The following is a 15,139-nucleotide window of genomic DNA, read 5'->3' as shown; positions in this document are numbered from 1 at the left end:
AAATAAACGGTCCACGGCGCGGCACACTTTTTTCTGTTGTTTAGTATGGGTATAACATATCTGTTTATTAGAATATCATTGTTTCGTGTATATTTTTTTACTATTGTAAGAATAAATGTTAGAAAAAGTAGTTTAATGCATTTCAGGGTTTAGAAGTAGACGGTAAATCCTTATCTCGTACTTACAAAGTCAAATTATACATTATTTTACATTTTATTTAGAAGACAAAAATAAAAAACAGTTCAGCATTGTATTATATCTTTACTGTTTGTGTAAATGTTGTATACAAATATAGAATTCTAATTTATAACTTTATACAGACCTAAGTTCCATTTATTTTATATTAGAAAAATGAAGCAATGAAAGAATAATCAGTATGTATTCTGTGTTGGAACATTCAAGATAAAGAAATAATACTTTATGCACGAATATTACTCATCTGTAGTAATGAAAAATTATTTATATTATAATAATGTGTCCATTAAGTGTTTTATGTTATAATCTGTACTAAATTACCTTTTTCTTTATTATTTTACTCATGAGATGCTGTGTGTCTAAAAAATAAAGCTTAATTTGGTTTTACAAGCTTTAAACTTGTTAAGTAAAATTATGAAGATGGTGTCATGTTTCGTATCCGGCTCGAAGGACCAAGTACAGTGCCCGGTGTCTCAAACGCACAAAAGCCCAGATTATTATTAGTGACAAAAGAACACCCAAATGGGAGACCAACGATTTATCTAAATTAAATATATAGTTGCAAAAATAATCTTCATAAATTTACTTACGCAATTTTATTTTAACTTTTATTAATCCATAATTTATGTGTCATTTTAAAAGACAGTATATATCATGTCTTTACAGAACTCTCATTATTACTTACAAACTTTATACATATGTGAACTGGTAATAAATTTTATAATAAAAAATATATTTTTGTGGCTTTATCTTTTTTAAAATTTAAACCCTAATTCGTATGTGTATGCCAACACATATCTTACTACACATTGAAATTAGAATTGTAACGAAATGAACATAAATAATACACTATATAGGAAATGAAACAATTTTTGAAGTACGCCTAAAGTAAACGTAAACACAAGTATCACAAAAAAAAGTATTCGCGTTGGCCGTAATTTTATAAAAGGAAAACTAATTTGACACAAAACGTCGTCAAATTGACTTACACAATATTACAAATATTGTTTTACAATCGTAAAACCGTTGATTTAATCAGTAACTGGTTTAATAAGAATCAAAAAATGACTGACCCAGTGCCTCGAAGCGCTAAGTCAGTCAAAAGTCGACTTGACACGATCCATCAGACGGATGACTCCGGCAAGAAATTGCCCAATCTTTCGAAAGTGCAGTCTCACTTTCTAGTCCCATCAGACAAGCTCGATAAAGTAACAAGGCGCGTCATAGCTCCTTATGCCCAGATAGAAAGAAAGGGCATGAAAGAAGACGAGACTAAGGAAGGGACCTATTTAGACATTAATAGGTTTAATATATTTTTGGAAGACACAATCGACCTTGATTCATTATTTTATGAAACTGCTAATGTGCTTAAGGCGGTAACGAACAGTTCTGGTAAGGTTGTAGTGTTATTTATGATATGGTTATATTTTGGCTCCAACCACTGTCTAGTGCACTAAAAGTAATTAATATTAACCAAGCATTACAATGCGATTCAAATTTTCTGAATAAGATATGATGTCACTTGTGCCTGTAATTACACTACACTGTGTTACCATTTAAACCAGATCACAACAATCAGGGCCGGATTTAAGGAAGGGCAACCGGGGCAACTGCCCTGGGGCCTCCACATGAGTGGGGGCCACAATAGTTTTCAGTGAGTTAACAAATACCGAGATATAGTCAAATTATAATAATCTTACTTAATATTTTAAAAGTTACCGATACCAGTCAATAAATACTTACTGATTCAAATTAATAAAAGCTTAAGCTAATCCATTAATCCATGATATAATTATTAGGATCTCCACGCTCCTGTTGGTCTAAGGCCTCCACTGTTTTGAGGCCCCAGGGCCTCCAGACCTTTAAATCCGACTCTGACAACAATACCACTGCTAGTTAATGGCAAATTATGACAGTGGATTGTACTTTACTTAAGTACTAATCCTACCTTCTAAAACCAAAGAAATTAAAAATAAAATTATATTTGAAATGTTTGCTTCAAATATATCAAATAGGTTGATTTTCATTAAATTGTTCAATTTGGACAAATTTTTGAGTTTCACCTTTCAAGTACTTACTATAAGTATTGTAAATATAGGTAGGTATACTATATTCTAATTGAATTTTCAGGTGTATTTGTGTACATAGTAAACAAAGTAAATAATGAAATAGTGCTCATGTCTCCAACCACCAAGAATCCTGAACGTTACGAAATCAACATACCTATTGGTAAAACCTACTTCAGTTGCTTAAAACCATATGTAATAGATTATTAAATAAGTCTGTTGTTATGTTTATCACCAACACTCATAGATATGGCCGCTGTAAAAAATATTAACCATTCCTTAAAACACCAATGCGCGACACACTTTGGAAACTAAGATGTCATTTTTGTAGCTAATGTAACCCTTAAAACCGGAACATAACAAATCAGAGTATTGCTTTCTGACGGTATAATATGGGATGTGTGCGTGGTACCTCTCAGAAGACAGAACACAAGGCCCTACCACGAAGTGGAATTATTTTTTTTTCCTTTGTGTCTTTTATTTGTGCCAAAAAGACAAGTGGAATTATATTTAAACACTGATTTATCTATCCCTGTCATTGATTCCCAAAATAAGTTTGATCAACTACCGGCAGTGTTATTCTTAAAGAGGGCAATCATCTCTTACTTTAAATTACTATATGCAAAGTCGTAATTATTTTTATGAATTCTCGGTTTTATATAACTTAGTTTGAAAGTAAATTTCTTTGGCGTGCTGCGAAATCTTAAAATTGTTCAATCTGTTTCTATTTGTATATTTAGGAGAGGGTAAAATAGCGGCAGCACACGTAGCAGCTACGAAAGAGTATTTGCTCATTGACGATGTGCAACGCGACAGACGATTCGCTGAAGGTCTGAAGTGGGTGGACGCGAAGGTAGCCCTCTGCATGCCCGTGATAAAACCGGATGGAGACTGCTACGCTGTACTTGAGCTGTATCGGTCACACGCTGAGCCTTATGATCAAGTACGTAATTTATCGTAAACTGTTTAAATGGGTGTCTGCAAAGATCCATTATAAGCCCTACCTACTACTGTTGTGTTTGTATAAATTATATTTCTATATAGGAAAAAGATAGAAAATAAATTATCAAAATGTACGTGAACTAAAGAACATGGCCTGTTAACGTCATAATATTACGAGCTTTAAAAAAATATACTCACATCATGAGTTTGAAAGACATATCCTTTTCTATTATGTAAGAATAATAATTCAGGCCCCATTGTCTACAGAATATAGTGTACACGGTGGTAAGTGTAGCTTGCTGGGCGGGTGCCGCGGTCCACCAGGCTCAAGCCCGCATCACCTTACAGCGTACAGCTCATCTCAACCAGGAATTACGGTCGCTCCTGCAGAACTACTTCTGCGACCTAGCTTCTATTGACACTATGCTTACTGATATGCTGGTACGTGATAATATGTTTTACTTAGATTAATATGATATGATAAATAGTGAAAAGAAACAAAGAATCGCATAAACACCTTAAACTGTCTGGATCATCATACTTACCTAAACAATGTGCTTGTTTCATAATGTTATGAATTTATACACGAATAATGAATACTAAAATTATGTACATGTATTGTACATTAGGCAGTAGTGAAATCTTTTATCGGTGCTATGCGGAGCAGTTTCTTCATAATAGATAAAGAGAATGTTGGCGAACATCTTTTAGCCGATATGTGGGATGATGGATGGAGTTCAGAAAAATCTTCGATACCAAAAAAGAAAATTAAAGTCAAGTTAGTATGCAACTTATTTTAATTTGTATACAGTTTGTTATGCAAAATTAAAGATTTTATTTTTTGTTGGTTGTGTGCACTGTGTTCAGTGTAGCAGCAGTGTACTGCCTCTAATAATAATAATATATAATAATAAGCCTTTTATTTCATTCCCTTAGTTAATAATACATTTCATTTAACAATATAATATAATTCAATTGATTATAGCACTATTATTGTATCAATTAGTGTAATATAATATTCAAATATTCAAACATGCATTACACAGTTGTAAATTATAAAATGATTAATTTAAAAAAATACATTTAATTGTTTATATTATTATTCTATTAAATTTATTTAGTTTATTCCAACATGCACTACACAATTTTAAGTTAATAAAATGTTTCATGTTTATTTATATATTAAGTTAACTTATAATAAAATTACACTAAATTACACTCATTTAAAGGGAACTCCCGTGCGGGTAAAGGCCTCCTCCAGACTAGACCATTTTTCTCTTTCTTGAGCTACCTTCATCCAGCTCTCTCCAGCGACAGCTCGTATGTCATCCGCCCAGCGCTTGAGCGGGCGGCCCACACGTCGCTTGCCCGTACTGGGACCTCTCCACTTGGTTATTCTCTTTGTCCATCTGCCATCCTCATAACGAGACAGGTGGCCCGCCCATTTCCATTTCAGCTTTCTAACATGGGTTATTGCGTCTGAGACCTGTGTTCGTTTGCGAATTTCAGTGTTCTTTACCTTATCCGAAAGCTTAAGGTTCAGTATACTTCTTTCCATCGCTCTTTGACAGACTGAAATTTTGCTAGCCGTTTTTTCTGTTAGACACCATGTTTGGCAGCCATATGTGAGGCAGGGTAGTACACAAGAATCTAGTACTTTCTTTTTGAGTTTGGTGGACAACTTAGATTTCAGAATGTGTTTCAAGGACCAGTAACGTTTCCATGCTGATGCAATCCTTCTCTCCACCTCTTCCTTGTCTGTCTCTCTAAAGGACAGTTGCTTGCCCAGGTATATGTAGTCATTGACATAATCTACATTTTTGCCGTTAATTTTAATAGGTGTTAAGGTATTGTTAGTCATTATTTTTGTTTTGTCAAAATTTATTTCCAGTCCGACTTTAATGCTTTGTAAATGTAGGGTTGTTAGCATGTCATTTAGTTCTTCAGCGGTGCTAGCTAGTAATGCAATATCGTCCGCAAATCGCAGATGGCTCAAGTATTTGTCGTCTATTTTTATACCTTTGTTGCTCCAACTTGAATCTTTAAGAATGAGTTCTAAAACAGCTATGAAAATTTTCGGTGACAAAGGATCTCCCTGGCGGACGCCGCGTTCTATTTTGAAAGTTGGTCCGGTTCTCTCCAGTCTGACTTTACTTTTGCAGTTCTCGTATATGTTGCTAATGATGTCTATGTACGTTGTCTCTACTTCGTGGTATTCTAGAGCTTCTTTGATGGACGCATGTGAGATAGAGTCAAAGGCTTTTCGGTAGTCCACGAAGGCTATGTAGAGTGGGGAATTAAATTCTTTAAATTTTTCTATCACTTGGCTGAGAACGTGAATGTGGTCTATTGTAGAGTATTTAGTCCTAAAACCGGCTTGCTCTATGGGTTGTTTCGCATCTATATTTGTTCCAATTCTTTTCAGCAGACATTGGGAGAACAATTTATACAAACTAGCCATGAGACTAATCGGTCTGTAATTGGAGACTTCTGATGGATCTCCTTTCTTGTAAATAAGTATGATTTCAGATACCGTCCATTGCTCTGGCACTTTCCGTTCTTTCAGGATTCTGTTGAATAGTATGGTAATTAAGGCGGAAATAATTTTTTCGCCTATTTTCAGTGCTTCATTAATAATAGAATCCGGGCCTGGGCTTTTTCGATTATTTAGGTTTCTGATACCCCATACAATTTCCGTTAAGGAGAAGTCTTTCACTTCGGCTTCAACATTCAGTTCTTTAGAAATTCTGTTTATTGATACATCTTTAGAGGGTCTCTTTCTATAGAGTTCTCTGTAAAAATTTGTGGCCAACAAAACTAAGTCATTTCTGTTCTCCGAACTGCCTTCCGAGGTATTAATCTTTGGTATCCACATTTTACACTGACGTAGTGACTTATTCGCCGATTTTATACTACCTGTTCTATGTAACCAACTTTCATAGATATCTAGCTTGTAATTTTCGTATTCTTTATAAATAACCTTAGTGATAGTTTTGTACAGACTTTTTAGCTCAATTTTTTCTTCTTTGCTTTTATTATTTTTTAGTTGTAATGTATGCCTTTTCTTAATTAAATCTCTAGTTTCCTTTGATAAATTAAAGCACTTTTTTAATTTCTCATTAGATCTTGCTTGTTTCAGGCTCTCTATGATGCTTATTTCTAAGTAGTCATACAAACACTGAGTAGACATATTTTTGTAGGATTTGCCTTCAAGGGCTTTTTTCAAGGTATCCAAAAATCTTAGTTGTTCTTTTTCTGTTCTCAGCAAAGAGTTATGTTGTGAGAACTTTTTGCGACATTTTTTGTAGTTTTTTATCCTTAATGTACCTCTTATTAATCTGTGGTCTGAAGGAAATGAAATTTTTCTTAGCACCTCGAAATTAATAAAATAATCTCTTGAGTTTGTTAACAGATAGTCGATCTCGTTTTTAGTTGTATTATTAGGTGACATCCATGTCCATCTTTGGCTAAGTTTTTTCTTGTATAAAGTGTTCAGTATGACCATTTCCTCTTCTAAACAGAATTCAGTTAGTCTTTCTCCTCGTTCGTTGCCGGTACCTAGGCCATAGGGTCCGATTATAGGTTCTATAGGTACTTTAGGGATACCTATTTTGGCGTTGAAGTCGCCTATAATGATTATGTTCTGTCCTGAATTTTCCATTGCTTTTTTTACATCAGAATAGAAAAGTTCTAGGTTTTCTTCAGACGAACTTTCAGTAGGGGCGTATACTTGTATTACTGATAGTTCTGTTTTATGAATGCTAATATTGAGCAAAGCTACTCTGTCCGAAAATCCACTGAATTTCTGTATATTTCTTTTATGTGCTTTTTTTACTAAAAATCCAACTCCTCTATGCCCTTTTGTCTGACCAAAATAGTAAAAGATACACCAGTCTCTCTCTTCAATTCCATATCCTTCCTTTCTTATTTCTGATATACCAATTACGTCCCATTTTACTTTTTTAAGAGCAGACTCTAGTTCAATCATACGCGACTCATCTCTGAGAGATCTCACGTTGTATGAGCAAATATAAATATCTTGACAGCGTTTTTCATATGAGTTGATTTTTAATTGCTTAGTTATATCTGGAGGGTTGCGGTCATTTTCTCCCACGGTGACCAACCGGCTTGGGAGAATCAGAGGGGACCTTTTTGATTGCTATTCCTTGTTGTTGTTGTTGTTGCGATTTACAAAGCTTCTTATGTCATGTTTATTTTTCTTAGGAGGGTGTTTGGGGGTTTTGTTTAAAATTTCGTCTTCGTTTTTAGACCCAACAGCTATGTACTCAGGTGATTGTGATTGGTTTCTCTTGTTATTCGAGTTGGAGCGGTCTTTATTCTCTTTCTGTTTCGGATAAATGATTCTATCGAAGCGCAGTACAGCATTGATTCCTTTTTTTCTCTCTATGTTGACTATTTCTTGCAGTTCTTTCCTTTTTTGTACTAATTTTGGTGGAAAGTCTTCCTTGATATAGTATCCACAGTTGAGCTCTTTTAGATATTTTTTACTCTTCAGAACTTGAATTTTTTTCCCGAGCGTGCTAAACGTAACTATGACTGGCCGGGGGTTATGTCCTTTCTTTCCTATGCGTGTTACGCTTTCGATTTCCCATCTTTTACAAGAAGTTGTTAAAAGGTTGTTTGTAACATCTAAAATAGCGTCTTCCAACTCTTGATATGATTTTTCTTTTTCTTCGAGACCAAAAAATATTAAATTTTTCTTCCTTAGTTTGTTGTCTATTATATCTATGTACTTCTCTTGTTCTTCAACTTTTTTTTCTAGATTCTCAAATCTTTTATCTAATTTTTGGAACTGTAAATTGATGTTTTCATTTATTGATGTTGTGATAGTTTCCTGCATATTCTTCATGTCAGTTTTCTGCTGTTGTAAGTCTTTTTGAATGCTTTGTAATATTTTTGTAATATTTTCCATTGTATATATTCGATGGTTGATAAAAAGTTTTAATGTTTAATGCACAATTTTAATATAGCTCCACCTGTCGTGTAGTAGTGGAAACACGATGACCTCGAGGTCCCGAATGCGCTTGCGACTTGGACCTTGTTGTGAAGTCGTTATTCACCAATAGATGGCGCTTTTCCTGCTTTTAGTAAATAGTACCGCAGAATGAGTGATGATTTGCAAATTTACATGTTATGTAAGAATACAAAAACTTGTCTTCATGGTTTTCTTGTCTTGGAAATTGCTTATTTATTCACTTTGGCTACTTTCATCAACGTCTAAGTCTTTTGTCTTCACGGGCGGTATCAATTTCATGAAAATAAACACAATTTAGATCACGATTGTTTCACACTTTTTTTTTTTTTTTTTTTTGCACTTTTACGTCTCGAATGAGTTAGTTCTTCATTTCACTCGCAGGTACTATGCATTTGTCTTGCTAGATTATTAATCCTCACTTGCATTTGGTGGTTAAAACTATTTATCACAACAAAAATTGACGGAGCTACTCTTAACGTTCGCACTGGTGGCGCCACTGGTGGTGGATTGGGGCGCCACCAGTACTGCCTCTACCGAATCTAAATTCGAAGTGGAGATATATCCTTAGTTTAACAAAGAATTCTTTAACCGTTTAACAATAATGGAATTAGAATTTTGTTTAGTAAAAGTAGAAAACGCGCTTAAAGCTGCGTTTTTCATTTAATTTTTGATGTTTCAAATCAAGTCTCAGTCAAGAACAGACTCCAGCAGGACTAGTTGCCAAGACCGGTGAATCATTAAACGTTAGAGATGCATACAAAGATCCGAGGTTTTCGAAAGAAATCGATCCAACCACTGGCGTTGTTGTCAGATCGTGTTTGGTTTCACCAATCGTTGACAAAAATGGTGTTATAGGTTAGTTTGTTTTCTATTACAAATTTAAAATATTTGGAAAAAATGCCCTTATAAATTCCAGTTTCATCCATGCAGATATACTTCTCCGAACTGCTCAACTTGTAATGTACCTGATGATCTTTTGCACGTATTGATGGAATGTGCTCAGAACGAATCTGTTTGTTGTTTAGACATAAAGTCTGTTGGACAATGAAATTTCATTCTGGCAGATCCAAAGTCAAATCTCGCAAAAATATTTTCCAAATTAAGTCATACCTGTGATTAATGTGAAAAAGCCCATTTTTTTAGAATAAAAAAACAAAAAAATATATACATCAAAATTAAAATAAACTTTATTCAAGTGGGCTTTTACAAGCACTTTTGTATAATTTTAAGTTTAATATATTCTATTTTTGTATCCTCCTAAGAATTCTCAACTAGGGTGCCATGTTTGCTTAGACGAAAAAGCCCTTTTTTTAGAATAAAAAAACAAAAAAATATATACATCAAAATTAAAATAAACTTTATTCAAGTGGGCTTTTACAAGCACTCTTTCAAGTAATTTAAAAATTAAGTGGAGCTACCACCAGTTGGGAAAGTAGATTCTACCGAGAAGAATCGGCAAGAAATTCAATAGTTACTCTTTTTCAACATTAAAAAAAATACAGTCATGTTAGTTAATACAATTATTTAAATTAATATATCCTGTCTGAAAGTCAACAGGTATTAATTCCACGCTTTTTTATCATCTACAAAATCTTATATCGAATAATATGAAATTGGTAAAAAAGTACCAATGTATATTTACAGTTACCAATTTTTAATGCCAAATTGAATCTTCATTCAAATTTTATAGGAATTGTCCAACTTACAAACAAAACAAACGCAATGCCATTCGACTCGGAAGACGAAGTTATATTTCAAGTGTTCATCAACTATTGCTCGCTCATAGTGCACTTCTACAACATGCAGCAGTACAAAATATTTCACGTAATTATATTGCACATACTTTCATCCATTTTTATAATCTTTGTTATTGTGTTTAAGTTACTTAATCTATAATAATCTTATAAATATGAAAGTACCTCTATCTGTCGGTCTGTCGTTCTTTCACTACCAAAAAAATGAACCGATTTTCATGAAATATAGTATGAAGCAGACTTGTACTCGAAGGAAGGATATAGGTTAATTTTATTGCCTAACACATATCAAAACCCCCTAAAAGGCGAGTGAAGGCACGGGCGCCAGCTTGTAATAATTAGTTTAAAGCTTTAGATAACATTCCACATGATGGCAGAAGGCTGAGGTAATCTGTCACAGTTTTGTTGATTATGAATATTGTGTATCCGTCGTTCTTTTAAATCTTTGAACACAATTGAAAATATCTCCTACCTTTAGTTTATTTAGTCTTTAAAAATTGTCATTTTCAGGAAAACTTGAATAAAGTATTCCGTGATTTGATGAAATTGCATCTAGCACCGTGTCGCCACGACATAGATGAGATCATGGAAACAAACGGCATGGTGTTACCGCCCCATAATTTCAAAAGGTGCTATCTTAAGTCAATACGGAACAATTTTTAATTTACTTTGTCGAAATAGTGTTTTTTATTAAATAAGTAGACGGTTGTTTTAATAGACACCAACCCCTATTAAATATAAGCGTTGTGAAGAAATAGCGTTACATCGTCTTTCCTTACACCTTTCCTTACATCGTCGATGCGCCACGAACCTTGAGAACTAAGATTTTCTTTTAGAGTGGCACTTATCCTTCAAATCGGATCACAAAATTGGCGGTAGAATATATGATGTTCTCATGTAGTCATCATATATTCTACAGTCAATTTTGTCTCACCTGACGGTGAAACCTACCTAGATGGGCTTGAACAAAACCCTACCACCAAATCACTGGAAATAGTTTGAAAATGTGTTACGATAATGTTTATTTTGTCAAATTTCTTCTAAAACCGTCTTCCGTAAATTTCAAATTAATTTACAGCTATAACTACCATATTAGCGAAGGTAGCAAGGAAGATATGCCGGGACTGATCTGCTACATGTACGTCGAGACATTCGCGGACAGACAATTTGAGAGGCAGAACTTGGCCGATTTTTCCTTGACAATATTGCGATGTTATCGAAACAATCCTTACCACAACGCGGAGCACGCGTTCTGTTTCACACATACCATGTATTTGATATTGATCAATAATCCTGGATACTTTGATTTTGTTGAGGTGAGAGTAACGATATTAAAAAGGAACATCTCTTATAAATAAACTGTTAATGTTAACCTCTTCTCTGTATGGTTGAAAATGACCAGAGATCAAGCAAGGGTTCGCCAAATACGACACTTCCATTAATATCTATGGCGATAGTAATAATGACCTTGATGAGATTAAATGGGCAGAAGATAAGTTGGTACTAAAGTGGTTGTGATAGCACAAGTGCAATCTCTCTCACTCTTATAATCTGATGGATAAGGATATTCATTATAATCGGAAGAAACTAAAGGTTTTACAATATTTGTAAGGTTCTTTGTGGGTTTGGGGTTTTTCCAGGATTTCAGGATTTGCGCTTTATAATATTACCTAACTTTTTAATCAAGGTAAATAATTAAAAAAATAACTTAATTTTAGACAGCAGCGCTAATGCTGGCAGGTCTCTGCCACGATCTCGACCACCCTGGATACAACAACAATTTCCTATCGTTGTGTAAGCATCCGTTAGCTCAAATGTACAAATCTTCAATGTTGGAATACCACCACTATTTCCTGGCTAAGAAAATCGTTGAGGTAATAATCATTAGCCCTTATATTAACTACAACATAGAGATTATATTCTTGACGTATATCATTGCTTTAATCCAAATGTACCTGATTGGTGTATTTTCTTTTCATTATTTCATATATACCCTTATAATCGAATTCTTACACTATGTCAAGGAAAAACATTTTTCAGGACAAAAACTTGCTAAGTATGTTGTCGATAGCCGACCGAGACCGGATCATGCAAGAGATGAAATATGATATCCTATGCACCGACCTAGCCGTCTATTTTCAAGTATTTCAACCATTTTTAAGGAAATTATTAGCCCTAGATATAATTAAATTTACAGTTCAATTTTTTATTTTGAAGTATATCACACTTAAGTATACTTAATTCCTTGATTATTAACTAAAAGATTTGTTAATTATAGGTTGAATGAATGGCCCATGTGCCACCGGGTAATACCGTGTGGACATTACCGCCCATAGACATCGGCACTGTGAAAAATGTTATAAATGCCGTAGCATTTTGAATCGATCGCTTGATATAAATGAACGTATACTTCATGCATTATAATTAATTTTAGATTTGCTGTTTGTTTCTCTTGTTGAAATTTTACGATGACGTTCATAAGGATACCTAATGTTCTAAAATGGCCTCCGTGGTCGGGTGGTTTGTACACCGGTCTTCATGGGTACGCCACTCCGAGGTCCCAGGTTCGATTCCCGGCCGAGTCAATGTAGATTATCATTAGTTTTCTATGTTGTCTTGGGTCTGGGTGTTTGTGGTACCGCCGTTACTTCTGATTTTCCATAACATAGGTGCTTTAGCTACATACATTGGTATCAGAGAAATGTATGTGATGTTGTCTCATATTTATATTTAGGTATATTAAAAAAATAATTTTATTATATTTATAACTAGCGACACGCTCCGGCTTTGCACGTCTCAAACTGACAATGTTTCTCTACCATTTTGTGTATGTATTGTACATATAAACGTTTCTCTTAAATCAATCTATCCATTAAAAAACACCGCATTACAATCCGTTGCGTAATTTTAAAGATCTAAGCATACATTAATGACAGAAGCAGATTTACTTGGTGGTAGGGCTTTGTGCCAGCCCGCCTGGGGAGGTACCACCCACTCATCAGATAATCTACCGCTAAACAATAGTACACACTACGCAGTATTGTTGTGTTCCGGTTTGAGGGGTGAGTGAGTCAGTGTAACTACAGGCACAAGGAACATAGCATCTTAGTCCTCAAGGTTGGTGGCGCATTGACGATGTAAGGAATAGTTAATGTTTCTTACAGCGTTATCATCTATGGTTGATGGTAACCACTTAACACACCATGTGGCCCATAGGCTCGTCCGCCAAACTAACTCATAAAAAAAAAATAATAATACATAGGGACAGACAGCGGTAAGCGACTTTGTTTTATACTATGTAATGATATAATTAATCCAATAAAGAACCTGTCATCATAGTATTAGTACTTCTGAAGATATATCATATTTGGAGCATTTATCAAGTAAAAAATGACTACATCACGTTCTAAAATTTATAATAACAGGCGACGTTTTTTAGGTACGGGCGCAGCTCACTCCGTTGTTAGCCGAACGTTCATTCGACTGGGCTGATAATTCGCACCGAAAATTGTTAAAGGTAAATAACCTACAGATTTACTTTAAAGAATTGTAAATAATATGATTTTAAAATTCGAAACTTATGACAACTTTTCCAATTTAAGTATGTGTAAATAAGTATATAAATTACGACATCCTATGTGATATTCTTGCCAGTCTATATCTGGCAAATTTAAATAATAATAAACGAAAGAAACATTTGTTTCCAATTTTTTAATTTCGCCTGTTTAGATGTATTATTCCTTATTTTATAAACCTGTACACAGACGAGTTTGTTAAATTTTAGGGTATTTTAATGACGACTAGCGATTTATCGGGGTGTTGTAAGCCCTTCGGCGTGGCAAAAGCAATAGCGGAGGCAGTTTACGAAGAGTTTTATAATCAGGTACATTGTAAAGATTAAATTCTGTTTAATTTTATACTAAAAACAGCTTTTATCGCCTGTAGGAAATTACCAAATACCTTTATTAAAAAAAATGGAAAGTTCATAGACAAAAAAATTGGTATTTAATTAATAAATCGATGACCTCCGTGGTCAAGTGGTGAGTAAACCGGTTTTCATGGGTACGCCACTCCGAGGTCCCGGGTTCGATTCCCGCCCCGAGTCAATGTAGATTATCTTTAGTTTTCTATGTTGTCTTGGGTCTGAGTATCTGTGGTAGCGTCGTTACTTCTGATTTTCCATAACACAAGTGCTTTAGCTACTTACATTGAGATCAGAGTAATGTTTGTGATGTTGTCTCATATTTATAAAAAAAAATTAATAAATCACCAATAAGTTTCATGTTTCGTGTAACCTTACTGCACTTGCTTGCCTCCAGGGCGACCAAGAGCGTGAGATGGGCTACACGCCCCTCAGTATGATGGACAGGCGCCGCAGTGTCAACCAGCCTGCGGAACAGATACAGTTCCTGTCGGTCGTTGTGGTGCCGTGCCTGTTGTTGCTGCAGAATATATTCCCTAACACGAGCCCACTCACAGATAACTGCAGGTAATAATAAAACTAGTCTACACCACCTAGAGAGGAAATTCTGACGAATTCGATAAAATTTAGTATGAAGCAAGTTTGAATCCAAAGTAACTTGGCTTGGCTTTTATTACGTCTGACATTTGATGACAAAATCCTAAAACACAAGAGAAGCCAGGGGCGGCAACTAGCAAACGATATACTTAATTAGAATTATTTTTCGCTCTTTTGGGACATTATGGTACTTGAAACAGAAATTATACCATTTCACTAATATGAAACAAAATAAGTACAGACGAGAAATATATTTAAAAATTAAGATAGATGTAATCGAAAATGTTTAATAAATATCATTAAATATACTTTTATTTTGTCTCAGAAAAACTCAGGAAGCCTGGCACGAAGAAATAGAAATACGCGGTCAAAAGTTATGGAGACAGGATGAATCCATCCCCGGGACGAGAAGCCGACCCTACCTGAAGGTTCCGGAATAAAAATGTACTGAACTAATAAAACTGAATTACTATCCATTATATTATTGAACAATTATTTACCATCCTTTTTCATTTAAGACACCCGTAAATTTCTAATAGTGATTTTAATATAATTATTCATTACATTCTTTAAAATTACACAATGTATTTTGATAAAGTTTGTTTTAATAGATGGATTGATTCAAGAGGAAGGTTTATATGATACATGCACATCAGTTATCATAGTA

The 15,139-nt window shown here is 34.4% G+C and overlaps 1 protein-coding gene across 1 annotated transcript; it reads left to right on the top strand.

Moving 5' to 3' along the window:
• Positions 1–1,241: 1,241 nt before the first annotated feature.
• On the top strand, positions 1,242–15,023 carry LOC124543585 (cAMP and cAMP-inhibited cGMP 3',5'-cyclic phosphodiesterase 10A-like). The gene is made up of 15 exons (XM_047121829.1): positions 1,242–1,587; positions 2,326–2,424; positions 3,002–3,204; positions 3,471–3,644; positions 3,833–3,981; positions 8,885–9,054; positions 9,890–10,023; positions 10,464–10,582; positions 11,032–11,269; positions 11,672–11,827; positions 11,994–12,095; positions 13,393–13,470; positions 13,738–13,836; positions 14,273–14,442; positions 14,798–15,023. The coding sequence occupies exons 1-15, from the start codon at positions 1,260–1,262 to the stop codon at positions 14,910–14,912; spliced, it is 2,334 nt and encodes a 777-aa protein (XP_046977785.1). The 5' UTR covers positions 1,242–1,259; the 3' UTR covers positions 14,913–15,023.
• Positions 15,024–15,139: the final 116 nt, after the last annotated feature.

Source organism: Vanessa cardui, chromosome 3, assembly GCF_905220365.1.
Source record: "Vanessa cardui chromosome 3, ilVanCard2.1, whole genome shotgun sequence".
Classification (NCBI taxonomy): domain Eukaryota; kingdom Metazoa; phylum Arthropoda; class Insecta; order Lepidoptera; family Nymphalidae; genus Vanessa; species Vanessa cardui.
The sequence above is the reverse complement of the archived record's forward strand: the minus strand, read 5'-3'. Positions and strand labels throughout refer to the sequence as shown.

Bases quoted from the DNA above. Each gene is read 5' to 3' on its own strand.
- LOC124543585 (XM_047121829.1), top strand. From the start codon at position 1,260: ATGACTGACCCAGTGCCTCGAAGCGCTAAGTCAGTCAAAAGTCGACTT. The intron at 11,270-11,671 runs GTGAGAGTAACG...ACTTAATTTTAG, and splicing joins GATACTTTGATTTTGTTGAG to ACAGCAGCGCTAATGCTGGC. The intron at 13,471-13,737 runs GTAAATAACCTA...GTTAAATTTTAG, and splicing joins CGCACCGAAAATTGTTAAAG to GGTATTTTAATGACGACTAG.